Below are 14,401 nucleotides of genomic sequence, written 5' to 3'. Positions count from 1 at the left end.
GAACAGCAGGAAACCATGTTTTAAGCAGCACATACCAGTTGGCTGAGAATAAACTAACTACATTCCCCAAGCAGTGTAAAAGTAACAATGCACATCGTCTTCCAAAAGAAGAAACAAACAGATATTGCAGCCGAGAGGCACAGCAGGCAGCTTCCGTACAAAGTAGTTTGGCTGTTTAAAATGCTAGAACCAGTCCTTGCCCATTTCTCCAACCCCACCCCCAAAAGTCCTAGTATAATTTAACCACTTTTTTGTTTTTTGCTATCTACATAATATATAAAATATAAACTCTGTTTACTTATAACACTTACTTTTCTTGATAAATAGCTCTTTAAAATATCTACTGTACATATGTCCATGCGTTGACATTATATATATATAGCATTTATATATGTATGTATGTCTGAAAAACAATAAATATATACTTAATATTGACACAGCAACAAACTGAACATATTCTCATTTTCAAAATCAAATAAAAGCAAACCAGTGGGAGAGAAACAGTGAGTGTTGCTTGTGAAGCACAGCATAGCAGGGAGCTTTGATTCCTGCCCTGGCTGGGTACTTGGAATGCCCCATACTTGAGCAGTTGTGGTGTTCACCTGTCCTGTAATGGACCTGTGTTAAGTCACTTCAAGTTGTAGTTAGCCACCCTGTATGCCATGTGTAACACAGACTGAGCAGGGGCTCAGTGGGTAACAAGGGAGACTCGCCTCCAGGTTTGCAATGGAATGAGAAACAGGGCAGGGAAGCGAGTCCAATGGCTGGTATGAAAAAAGGAAAACAAATAATGGACAGCACATGGCTGGAAGGTCATAAATAACCAAGGTAAACAAGTCAATAGAGTTAAGTGCTTTTAAAGAAGATGGCTGACATTGCTGCAAAAAGTATCTTCGTTATCTGTTGCCAACTCCATGGAATGAATCCCACTGCCACAAGAAGACACAAATAAAACCCAGAAGGCCAAATTCAGATACCAGAAATAGGGTCATTGTAAGACACTGTGAGTGAGGGTGCAGGTTCAGAGCTGAACCTGCCCAAGGGCAGCTGAATTCACTGAACGTCTTTAAACCAAATGGATGAGATTTTTAAAATATTAATTAAAAAAAAAAAACAAAACCAAAAAAAAACCCACCCCACACCTAACCCCAGTTAATTTCACACATGCCAAAACATAATAAAAGATAGATTTTTAAAACCTTTCATTTCAAAACAGCATTCCTTAAAAATGGAGCTTAATCCTGAAAGAAAAAAAATGTAAATAACCTTATACAAACCTTAATCCTGAAAGAAAAAAATGTAAATAACCTTATACAAACATGTGTTCAGTTTTGGATTGACCATAGCCATTCTGTTTATTCATTTTACTCAAAATGCTGAATAAAAGCTATTTCAGTCTGACCTGCACTGATACCCTTCATTCCCCAACCCCAAGGCCTTGATCTGGCAGCTTCAAAAAAGACATTACTTGTTTGGTCTGTGGCTTCATACACTCATTAAGTCATGAGGTTTTGACATCAGTTCATGAATGCAGCATTATGTGTAGTCCCATTTACTTAAAAATTTCTTCTTTTCACGAGCAAATTGAAGTGGGCAGTTAAGGGAAATTATTTTTATTGGACAGACTTCACCCAGCAGCTCAAGAAAGAGGAAATTTTAAAGCAGATAAGACTGCCAAATATTATTCAGTCACATTTCATCTCTAAAATTTACAAACTTTGCTCCCCACAAGTAACAACTTCAACAACAAAAAGAAACCACTGTCCTGAATAATCCTGCCATTTCACAACTAGCCCCAGATACCCAGAGAGCACTGCAGAGGTTGAGTCCAGTGTTGAGTTTCATACATATTAAGGTACATCACTGGGCCACTGGAACACCACACCAGTGTGGAGTATCTGCACAAAGCCAGAACTCTGTTGGGTACTTTTAAACCCTTGTAAATACAGAACTTAACAGTGAATAGACTTCATAATTAGTGATATTTTATGCTGAAGTACATAAATAAAAGTCAAATACAAAAATTCCCAGCAACAAGAAGTTCTGTCATCACTCATTTCTGTATCTCTGCAAGAACAACATCAAGATACTATGTTTACCTTTACCCATTAAATAAAATATGCCTTGTCTTGGTAGATCAATGAGTCATTTTAGATTGTCTGAGTCTGGGTCTATTCCACATTTGCATGGACACAAAAATAAACAAGAAATTGAATTGACCTTGTGCTGTGACCACGCGCAGCAGAAAACCTCATTTTTTTTTTTGAATGGCTGAACTTCCAGGATAGCTGTTCACTTGTTCAGTCACTTTTTTGAAAGTTATGGAAAAGAAGGAAACACTAAGTACAAAATGGATAGTGCCTCTGATTGCCCGATGCTGGCTGGGCAGGGATGTCTCAAACTTCCAGCCAAAGCAAAGGATGAGCTCCAGAGCAGCCCATCCTGAGCCGAAACTCATCGAGGCATGCCCTGATTCTCTGCCATGTTGGCTGCATGGGAAAGGTCTCTACCTGGTATTTTCTAACTATGCAGCTAAAGTACTACAGATTTAACAAATGCACGATACTAGATATAGAAAACCTCAAGCTCCTGCAGAGTTCTTATGCTTCCATGTAGGACTTTACTGAGATCAGCACTGAGGATGTGCACATCCAGCAGGAGTATGGGACAGATCCTGCTTTCCAAGGGCAGGGTCCCTTCTCGGGCTCCCACAGAGGTGGAGCGAGGCTGCTGCTTTCACCGTCAGGAGGTGCAGCCCTCACCCTCCACACCACCAGTGTATCCTCCCTGTAGGGCAAGCATAGAGGTACCAGCCTGCAGACACACCTTCCTGCTGCTCCTGCTGCAGTCACCACCCTCCCTTCAGGCACATTTAAGGAGTTCAGTTGTGCCCTGCTGTCAACACAGCGTAGGGTTGCCCTACCCATGGTGTGAACCCCAATGCAATTCCCATCGGAAATAAAACACCCTCTCTCAGCTGACTGTCCCAGCACTGGAACAGAACCCTGCGGAGCAGCAAAGCTCACCCTTTGGCTCTTTTTGTCTTTGGCAACAGACCATAATGATCGGTATCCTATGTGCACAGGCTGACGGCAAAGGAAAGAGCCTCTCCAAAAGCAGCCCTGGCAAGGAGGAATGAAATTTCCTACCTAGTGTATGAACAAATTCATTTGGGGGCTACTGTAAATTCCAGCAGTAGCTGCAGTTTGGCTCTTAGGCCTGCACCAATTTAGCAGCATTCATCTCAAACCTTGTGGCACAGCATTAAAAGTGCAATTCCAAATACGCGTTTCCTGGAGTGGTACTGCTTCTGAGTTCCATCAAGTACATCACTGCTATCTGCTGCCCAAATTCCTAAACCCAGCATGAACTCCAGGGGCTACTTAGGGCAATTCCATGTGCTTTCAACTGTACCAAAGGAGCAGAGGGCTGGATGCTGCCAAGAAAGATCCCAGACTGTAAACAAACAATTTGTCAGAATAACACTACACATTTACTAACTAAACCAATTCTTTCCTCCTCTAAGCCAGGTGGAAGTTTAGTATGTTTATACTTGACACTGCAGCACGTTCACCTCCTAGAGAACAATCCTGAATATATGCAGCTCCTGCTGCTATCCCCCTTAGATAACATAAATGTAGCATCTCTGTTGCCATCAGAAGAGGAGGCCCCACCCTGCTCTCTCTGGGCAAGCACAAGCTGTACCAGATTCAATCCATTTGCAAGCCAGGACTAAAAACAGCATCAGATGTCTGTGTAACCAAAGCATTGGATTTTCTTTCTGCTGCATCAGTAGGTCTGCACAGAGGATGAACGATGCCTGTCACCTAAACCTTTGGATCCGGGGCAGAAAGTTTGAGCTCAGTAGTACTATCCCTACACACTGTGTCTCGCCTGTTTGCTGCAGGGGCAGGGAACAGGATTCCAGCTGGTATCACAAAACCCAGAAAGACATGGAAAAGAAGAAAACACAGACAGGAAAACCAGCCAACATTTGTGCACCAAAACGAAGTGCATGGACATGAACAGCAACTCCAGCACAATCGCCAAACCACTGAGAAGCAAGATTCACAAACATTTTGGTCCATGTTTGGTTCCACTTTTGGAGGACGTTTAACTAGACGTGGTTAATTATCCACCAGGCTTGCATTCATGACTTGAACTAGCCACTCTTTTCAGTGAATGGGTTTTGCTTCACTGTATGAAAACTCTCTTGATCCCCGTGGGGGTAATTCTGTTTTTCAGAAGACAGGTGATTTCTTGATCAAACCCTCTCTTCTGTGTTACTGACTTTTCAGGGCAGGAACTGGATAGCATGGTATATACTATGACAGCTGCAATGGGAAATTCCTATTGGCCCAGCTACTACCTCTGGAATTCTCAGAGAAATGCATTTTTAAGGAAAACAACCAAACTTGTCAAGGGCTGCTTCCAAGAAGGAATGATAAAGGCTTGCCTGAGGTTTTACCAGAAACAGTCAGCCCCAGAGAGAGTTTCTAGAATTGGCAGAACAACATCGATAGAAACAATTCTCCCCCAGGGTGCGGTTTTGCAGTATTACATTATACCTTCATCAGTCACACTATTGCACTTTGGGGACTATTTAACGAAAGGTCACACATATGCTCTTGAAATATTAAGCACACATGAATAATTTTGGGCTGGGAGTCAAGTTTCCTAACTTCAGCCACCTCAAAATTTAGAAGCCAAAATTCTCTGCAAAGGAGGAAGACAGGCATTTCCAGTGGGCACCTTTCTCTATTAGTCCTAGGATGAACTGAGTCAGCCTTTGGAGAGCTCTCTCTGTATTGACTGCTGTGTTCTTGCTGATCAGGACAAGACACCCGACTGAGATGACTACACTCAGGTAAGACGAACCCCACTACTGATGCCCTCCTGTTCAAAAACCTGAAGCTCTAGAACTGGACATAGGACAGACACACAGCAATCAGAGTCATTTGTAGGAAAAACCCTAGGGAAGTTCTTAGTGCTCCTCAAAAATAGCAAACTGTAAGTGGTTTAAAAAAAAAAGAAATCTATGACAGTTCTCTTTCCAAGCTAAAATGGCAACACTAATGTGACAGCCTTGAGAAAGAGGGTCATATTTTCTCTTTAGATTTACTGCTCATCTGAATGTTCTCTTATTTCCCCTAGTCAAAATTAACAAAAAACACTGAAAAGGTTTTTCTCAAGTTTAATATGATTTAGTGCTATATGCTTGTGTTCTACTTTTTTACTATCTGAAGACCTAGAGCTGTAAACACATCAGCACTGGAGCAGCTTTATGCAGAAAAACAGTATCCCTCCTTACTGGGATAAACCATGTGCCTTTCACTATATTCTTTCAAGAAGATATTATCAAAAGAATAATTATTTCAAGACGCTACCTAAAATATTAAAAAGAAGAACAGGACAAACATAGCAAAAGAGTTTGTCCACCCCTGCACTGGTGACAGGGGAATGATTAATACAGTACCAGTAGCTGGCCACTTTAAAGAGGTGAGGAGGCTGGGGGTCCTATGTAATTTTTTTTCCTTGTAAATGGATTGGAAATTTTCTCATCCCTTTTGTTTTTCACTCACACCATTTGGTGGAGGTGAGAGCTTCTGGATTGAGGGATATGAAGTTACTTGTTGGTGTGCATCTCTCAAGTGTGAGTTCACAGCAGTTTAAAAGAACACCACTCATCTAAACATCATATGGTTTTGGGATGTATTCCTACTGTTTTCCACCTAAAACCAAAATGCATGATATATTCACTCAAAAGTCAATCCCAAAGCACAGGAAATTTTGAGCAAATCATCATAAGACTAGCCTGAGTTCGCCTGTACAATAAACCCATTATCATTGCTGTGTCGTGCCACTTGCCATCCACAAAGGTTTTCCACAACCCATTTTAATCAGCAAACACATAACACTGAAGCTTACCAGGAGCTCACAGAAGACCCTCCCTCCCCAAACACCCAGGCATATGCACTGTGGTTGAGGACTGCTTTGTTTTAAAAGCCACGCATTTTCCTATTTAATTGTGCTTTAAAAAAGCAGAACAAAACAAAAAACCAAAACCAAACCAAACAAAAAACAACTACTAAACCAACACAGAGAAGCTCCTAACAGGCTGTATGAAAAGTGAGCTGCCAAGATTTTCTGAATCATGCAACACTTTCACATCAAGTCCTGTTATTCTGTGTGTTGGTTGGAGGTGTAGTAATACAGCATGGTGGTATCAGCTGCCATGGTAGGAACATTCATGTCAGACACTACAGAAAATTTAATGACATGACAGTACCTTCACAGTCCTCTGGTAGGTAAGGAAAATCTAAAAGGATCTTCCCAACCTTTCACAGTAAACACAACTGGATAATCTAAAGCACCTGCAAGCAGGGGATGAGTCTGTGATATATCTTTGCAATCAGCCAGCTAATACTGTTATTGAAACAGTTAAGTTTATCAGCTCTTAAGTCTCCTGTCTGTTTTGGGCATTTTGAAGGACCGTATCAGTTTGGCATTTAGCTGCCAATAGATTTAATTGATCTAGACACTGTTTTTCCTTCTCCTGTATCCTCAGCTGTTTCTGAGACACCCAAGCCCTTCACAGGGGCTGAATTACCACCTCCTTCAAGACCTGTCTGGTTACTATTCTTTCCTAGGAGCACAAAAGAGCTAGCAGTACAGAGACATCCTGCTCTTCCGCATGGCTTCGCTGATCAAGTATGCCGGGCTCAGTTCTGGCTCCTCAGTCATGATTGAAATGTTCTGCCACTCCCCCAGCTGGTTTGACTTTTTAATGGTGTCCACCACACACAGGGCATACAGACAGTCATCAAAAGTGGCAGCCATCGTAAGGGGCCTCCCGTCCCAGGTCCTCCTGTCATCCTGGTCCTCAAAGGCCTGCCGGACAGCCTGGACCATCTTAATGGTGCCCCGCAGGTAGGGGGACGGGATGTCACTGAAGGCTTTCTCTGGAAGCAAGGAGTTGCTGACTGGCGTGGAGTCCTTCAGCAGGAGCTCCCGCTGAGGAGAGCTGTTGCTCTGTCCATAGAGATCAGTACCTATCACAATCAGCCGTCCCGCCGAGCCCACCACGATGATGTCCTGTTTGAACTCCCCCGGGATGTTGAAGTTGAGCGTCACCGTGCAGCACACACCCCCTTCCAGGACCATCTGAAACGTACAGAAGTCGTCGCTGGTGATCTGCCGGATGCCCTTGATGTGGTCCGTCTGCTTCACGAAGGTCTTGAGCAACCCGTGCACCTTCACGGCCTTCTGGCTGGTGAGGAAGGTCAGCAGGTCGATGATGTAGGTGCCGACCGAGTGCAAGCCCCCGCCTCCCATCAGGTCATCACAGCTCCAGTTGTACTTCTTGCCCAGCAGGCTCCCACTGTGCACCTGCACCTCGCACACCAGCAGCTCCCCGACGTAACCCTCCTGGATCAGCTGCTTCATCTTCACGAAAGCAGGCAGGAAGCGCAAAACATTCCCCATGATACTCATGAGCTTTGGGTAATAATGAGCCGCAGTCATCATCCTAAAGGCATCCAGGGGAGTCGCCGTTCTGTCACAGATGACGTTTTTCCCAATGCCTGAAAAACAGTAGAAAAAAGATCAACAAAAATTTACCGACTGAGTAAGCTGAAAGCCTCCAGGCTATTCTTAAAGACTAAGCCAAGGAGAAAGACCCTTTAAAGAGTAACACCATATTGAAATGTTTTCAAGGCACAAAGACCCACTCTGGCATGCTTCCAAAATGCATGTTAAGAGTTTCTTGAGCACCACAGTGAAAATGTATTCCTTTTTATTTTCAAAATGCACTCATGTCTAAAAATGGCTCAAAGGTGAGAGCATGAACAGAAGAAAGTAAGCTACCTTCTGGGAGCAGGTATGAAACCAACCACCCCCCTCAGCCATCTCACAGATGTCTCCTCTGAGATAACCTGCCCGTGCAGGGGCTTCTGTGAGCTGAATCTGAGGTTGAGATTCAAATCCCTGAAGCGTATGAATGGCACAAGTGCATGTATTCAGTAACTTAACACAGGTACACTGAAAAGCCTGGCTTTGTCTTCTCAGTACTCTTGTCTCTCCCTCTTTCCTGCTCAAACTGTTTTAAGAGGCTATGAGGAGAGGAGGAGAAGTACTGGGCTTGCTGCTTAATTTAAAATGAAGAAATTGCTTCTCACTCATAAAATGCCACGCTATTCTGACAATGGCACTCAAGTTTTTTTGAAGCCGTTCTGCTGAAATGTCAGCAGCATATCCATGGTGCCAAGGGAGAGTTACGATTGCTCTAAAACAGGTCAAATGTAGCTGTGACAATCTGTTCCCTCGTGGAATTGTCCATATGGCACACTGTTTACTGAAGCTTGCATGACAGTCCCCTTTTCTGGTTATCAAGGTGTGCAACTGAACGCAGTGCAAGCTAAATAACGGGCTTATTACTGATTTCTCCTCCTCAAATACTTTCATTCTGTACCCACACACACACATACAGTGACAGAGTCTCCAGTTTCCTTGTCGCATACAAACTTTTTTTTATGCTTAATGATCAATATGAGGTGAACTATGAAACACTTTGGATATAAAATATGACACTAAATATGATCTTTGCCTTGAGAGCATTGGCCTGCAGCTGGGCCTGGCACTTAAAAGAGCTGAATTTGGGTCCTTGCTGATGGAGTCCAAATGAGTAAATGTTGTTACTTGCTAAATCACATTGTATTTTCATTCCTGTTCCCTTCAGGTAGGTAAAAAAAAAAATCCCTTTTTCTTTGAAGAGCTGTTCTGAGTATAAAATTTTACATGTTTTGGAGCTGTTTGGATGAAGTCATATAAATACAGACAGATGGCAGGGATCTATCTGAGCCCACTTACATGAATATTTAACAGCCTGACTGGAAAAAGAAGGGGGTCACAGTCCAAACATTCAATAACCAGCTTATCCACACTGCCTATTCCCAGTCTTTGTCTGCTGCTATTTGAGTTGCTGAAACTGGAAGGAGGGAGGGCTGTCATCGCTGAAGTGGCAGTCACATCCAGTTAACGGACAAGAAGGGAAAGATCTTTCTCCAACTCGCTCCTATTTACCTTCTACTTAATCAGGTAAGTAGAGGCATACTCATTTTCCTCTTAAATTAGGCAAGAATCTTATATTCAGTGGCCATGGTCTTCTCTTCTTACTCTTCTCTCTCATCTTTACAGATGGCTATTGGTGACTGAGTTAACATTTTCAACCTAATAGCACTTCTTTTCCTGTGCCTGAATTAATTTTTTGCTGCATCTGTTTGATATTGGAGAAACCATTCATCCACCTGCCCTATATTTCTCTGACTGGTAGCTCCAGCTATGCCACTTGATACAGATCACTAATACAATAGTCTTGGAGTTAAAAGGACTCTTTGCAGAGAGATTTTAGTCTGGCTAATTAGCTATCAAAATAAGGGAAATCTTAGTCAGACAAAACTTCCCTAGAGTCAAACCTTCCTGAAATAGCAATTTTCCCCCCAAAGAAGCAATATGTACTACCTCATCATCTGACCTGCTCACCACTGATCCACAAAAGCATCACGTTCTGCTCCAGTTCAGCTTGCATCATTCTGCCTCACAGACGCCTGCCACATTTTATCTGAGGTCTGTCCAGGCACTGTGTCTCCAGATACACAGCTCTACACACGTGCTCACTAGGAAAAGAATCTGCTTTCATGAGGAATTGCAGCCTGGGGGCTTTTTCTGCTGCGTGTTCAGTGCCATGCATGGTGGGGGTCAGTCCCTCACCATGTGCAGCAGGGAATACTTGGGATTGTCAACATCTGAGTAGGAAATTATGATTATTAATATGAAAGAGAAGCCTATGGGTTTTTATATCACATATGTTCGAGAAAAATTGCCACTGGGATCAGTGTAACTCAGACACGTGCAGAGAAAAGGGAAGAGCCCTAAATATTTATATGAGGACAGGGAGAATTTGAAGTCTTAAAATTACTCCTTCCACCATTTCAACCTTTTTGGAAAGGTTGAAACCTTCTAATTTCAACAAATCCAAAATGCAAATGTTCTGAGAGACTTTCTGTGTCTGTGCATGTGCTGATAATACGTGCTGTGCTCTCATCCCCGGCAGGGATTTTAACAGATTTTTGCTTGATGCCCAGAAAGCTTTTATATGCCATTAAAGCTTGTGCAGCTCTTTCAGCATGACACTGCTCAGCACTTGAGTCTGTGCGCACTACAGGTCTTTGTCTCCTCCGTAGCTGCAAATCTGCAAGCAGCCACATTAGCTTTCTGGAAGCAGGGAGAGAACATGAAAGGTTTGCTTAATTTAATTTAGAGAAATACTCTGGTGTGTTTATGCAACCAGAATGAGAAACAGGCAGATCAAGACACCATTCTTCTGCTCTCTTTCCTCCACTCCCTTCTCAAAAGGAGAAGGAAGAAAAGGCACCTTCCCTTTGAGTCATTCTCTATAGCAGCATCAGGCAGAGCAGAGGGCAGTGTGCAAGGAAAATCTCCATTCCCAACACTAAGACTCATGGAATGGTGTGCTCTGACTGCAGGTGCTGTGGGGGGCTCCTCTGGGAACTGAACCCCTTCTCCTTGTGTCTGGGGCTGTGGTCTAATCCTCTCCACTTTGGGACAAGACTCTAAGAAAGGATGAACTGTTACTGCTTGTCATTCCACCAGCGTGTTTTGCTGTTTCACATGTCTTTGAAAATCGCATCACAACAGACAGCAAAAACTTCAGTAATTACATAAAAGCAGGGAAGTGCAGCCAGCTTGTTTCAGCAAGAAAGTGCAATATATTTGTCCATGCTGATAAGCAACAGAGTGGAATAAATCTCATCCTATGAAAGAATACACACCCCTTCCACTTCCATCAAGAAATCTGGTATACAGTGCTACAGTTCTCAACCAGGCAACTACTGAGCATTGATTTCTTGACTTCTCAAATAAAATGAAGAAGAAAAATATTTTAAATACACGTCATTCTTTTTGAGGGCTCTACACAGCCTTCACCCTCACCTCCCTGCTTGGCTGTGCTTCAGAAAGAGAGAGGGTGGAGCCAGCCAGGTGCTGAATGACACAACATAGGATTTCGCTGACCTGGCACAGCATAGAGGAAGGCTCACTATTGGCCAGCCCAAGTCCAAAGCTGAAAGTGGGGAACACATCTCCTACCAAAGACTCATAAAGTGCATTCCCCAAGTCAAACCTTAACAACTGTGGTACCAATCTGCATTTTTTTAAAGAACATTATTGAACAACACTGATCTTCTCTGAAGAAGTGGATGTCTAACCAACTCTCCAGAAGCAGCTGAGCAAATAGAAAAAAATTCTCTGTGCTGTCATTGGTACTACCAGTCAAGTGAAGATCTCTCTAGCACCTCATGTTCAAAAGTCAAATCCTCACCATGCTCTAATGGCTTGTCACCCACCTCACAGTAATTAATTTTGTCAGGAAACCATGTGATTTATTTGAAAGCTTCAGTCTTCTTTTTAAAAAAAGAAAGTCCTTGTGAATTGGAGATAAGCCCAGAAGTGAGTGGTAAGTAGATATGGTCCAGGGCAGTAGTATTTACATTTTTTTCCGTGTACGTGCAGGGAAAGAGTGAGGAGCTACAGTAAGAATTTAACTACCGACTCTGCAATTCCTGGCACTTGCATCTCTTCATTTTACAGAAGATTCAAGCTCCTTGGCTACCAGCAGCCCAAGTTTCTTTGTCCCTGTATCATCCCTGTGCTGCACAGCCAGCAAATGAGCAGAAGTCCTGGGCTCACTGCAAGGGAAGGTAAGAGTGGCTATAACCAGCACAGGCGTTATCAATTCTGAAACCTGCGATCTCAGCTTTTTTTCCCATCTGCTCCGATTGTTTCGAATAAGGAGCGAAACATTTTCACATAAAAAAACTCCAACTAATTAAAAAACAATTGTCTGTCGCTGCACTGAAGTAAGATTAGTCCTCTATCTGTTCAGCTTAAAATATGAGGCCCCAATACAGTGTTTTCTCTTCCTCCTATTCACAAGAAAATCAAAAAGGGCTCTATTTGGAGTCTGGGCATATAATCAAACCCTTCACTGGCACCAGAAAGAATCATTAGTAAGCAGTTGCTACCTATTGCTCTTTGTCAGGATGGGAGAGAGAGAGAGAAATGAAAAATAAGGTTTTGGTGGACTGAGCTAAATTTGTTGGCAGAAAAATGAATTTCTAAAAGCAAAGAGGAACTGTCAACATTCAAGGGACAGTGTCAGGGTTTCAGAAAATACTGAAATGGTGAAAGAGCATGCTTACCAGACTGTTTCAAATGGATGATTTAAAATACTTATAGTACCTTTTTCAAACACTTTTTTTAAAAAAAATAAACTAGTACAAAACTATATTCCAGATGGTGACAATCCACATTATCATTATAATAAACATAAATAAATACAGGCAAATTTTTCTTCTCAGATTTTCACCATTGCAGATGCTGTTGCTGCCTTTGAATCCTACGCAAAATCAGAGAAAGACCTTTCCCTGGGAGTTTATCAAAAACCATGGTCAAAGTAAACAACCTAAATCAAAAGACAGTACTTCTTATTTAAACAGTTGATACTCAGCAGTTTGTTCTTCCTGCACATATGTACACACATTGTCAGCTTTGAGGTTGTGCACAGAAACCATCTTATGAACTACGTAAGGCACCTGGAGCCAGCCCATACAGCTAAACTGATCTTTGATACAAACTGTGTTATCAGTAGAGCTGTGTATTTTACACACTCCCATACTAGGCAGAGATCTGTTTGCAATACTGATTGGGTTAGTCAATAGTACTACTGCAACCCCATTAGAGTTTCAGAAAACGTCACCCATATAAGAATAATTTTTTCCCCCTCAATAATAATGACCTCAGAAATCCTCACAGCTATTTGAACCATTCCCTTCTGTGCCTTTTTTTCGAATTTGCAAAAAATACAACATTTGAAGGCTTAATTTTGCCTGGACCTGTAAAAAACTTTCTCAGTTATCTTATCAACTCATTCCAACATTTAAACAGTCTGAAGAAAACCAGAGGTTGGTAATGAAGTTCTCTTTTCTTTCCAAGTTCATCTCATCACTCCCTAAAAAACCCAGAATAATATTTAACAGATCTGAACTGCAGCTGTGCTAAACCATTGACTGCAGAGGAAACACACAGACCTAAAAGAAGGTGACACTATTTTTTCTGTTTCAGAAGTGTCTTCATGATAACCACACAGTCATGGTCCCTTTGGTATGAAGCTGGAACCAACCATTTGTTACTATTTGATATTTTTAGCAGATCTGAGAGACACATAACACTGAGAAGACCTCTTTGGAAATTGTATGCAGATACAGAATTCAAAAGCAGAAGCTCATACAGCCACTCATTTTAAGTTTTGTCAGCTGGGGTGGCTCAGAGATGCAGCAATGATATAGTCCCTTTAGCTGCTACATTCACGATAAGCCATAAACCTCTGGCACTATAAATCACAGTTCTCTGGTCTGCTCTTCAATCAGTGCAATATTATTTGGTGAACAGTACCCTCTCTTAATTACTGCTCTGCAAAGGCCTCCTTCCTCCCTTAGCTGCAGTTGATGACTACAAGGGTACCTTGGTCCCTGTCTGTTAGCAGCAGACAGGCACAGCTTCCAAGGGCATCTCAAAGAAAAGTGCTGCCTTCATTTGGCTCTCTTGACACAAAGCTGCTGTAAGGAAGTTGGGGTTTTAGTTTAGTCCTAGTTTTTTTTCCTGTTAAAGGAATTTTTTCCCATATGCATGTTGCTAGGGGACAAATGGCTGTACTTAAGAAAGACAAAAAGAGCCCATTGGGGGTGGGGTGGGCCTGGCTACTCCTTTGTTTCACCTGGATGTGGGGTCAGTTCGCTCTCGGCGTTCGGAGAGAGAAGCTGCAGAGAAAGGAGCTGCTGGTTCTTTTTCTTCGGCGTTTTTCTTTCTGCTGGAAACAACGCCGAAATCCCAAAGCTGCCTTCCCTGCCCTGCTGGAGGCCGGGCTGTGGCCGCCCTGCCCCGCTGCTGCTTCGAGCCTTCGCTGCGTTGTAGCCGTGCTCACCCTGCCTGCCCAGACCTCCGGGGGTTCCCCGTTTGGATACATCTCGTCTGTCCTCCGGGATTTGTGCTCGTCCCTGCTGCTCCAGCCTGCCGTTCCAGCCTGCTATTCCCGAGAGTCCGGCCGGACACCGGGGCCAGCCGTCTGCGGTTTGTGAAGCTTTTGTCCCATCCTTTTCCCGGGATCCCAGGGCGCCATTGCCGCGTGCTCCCCGAGCTCGCTCCGGAGCGCCCCCTGCAGCCGCGGGGGAACCATCGCACCTGCCCTGCTCACCGGGAGCCGCCAGCGCCCCTGCCGGCTGCGAGCGGAACTGCACCCGAGGGGAAAGGGCCCGACAGCCGAGAA

At 43.3% G+C, this 14,401-nt stretch overlaps 1 protein-coding gene across 1 annotated transcript in view; it reads right to left on the bottom strand.

The window, feature by feature from the left end:
- Positions 1 to 1,157: 1,157 nt before the first annotated feature.
- The window catches only part of GFOD1 (Gfo/Idh/MocA-like oxidoreductase domain containing 1), a 72,383-nt gene continuing 59,139 nt past the window's right edge, over positions 1,158 to 14,401 (bottom strand). Inside the window, exon 2 of the mRNA XM_082297180.1 lies at positions 1,158 to 7,583. Within this exon, the coding sequence (XP_082153306.1) occupies positions 6,664 to 7,583 (920 nt within the window). The 3' untranslated portion in view covers positions 1,158 to 6,663. The remainder of the gene's footprint in view (positions 7,584 to 14,401) is intronic.

Source organism: Coloeus monedula, assembly GCF_965178545.1.
Source record: "Coloeus monedula genome assembly, chromosome: 1".
NCBI classification, from domain to species: domain Eukaryota; kingdom Metazoa; phylum Chordata; class Aves; order Passeriformes; family Corvidae; genus Coloeus; species Coloeus monedula.
The sequence above is the reverse complement of the archived record's forward strand: the minus strand, read 5'-3'. Positions and strand labels throughout refer to the sequence as shown.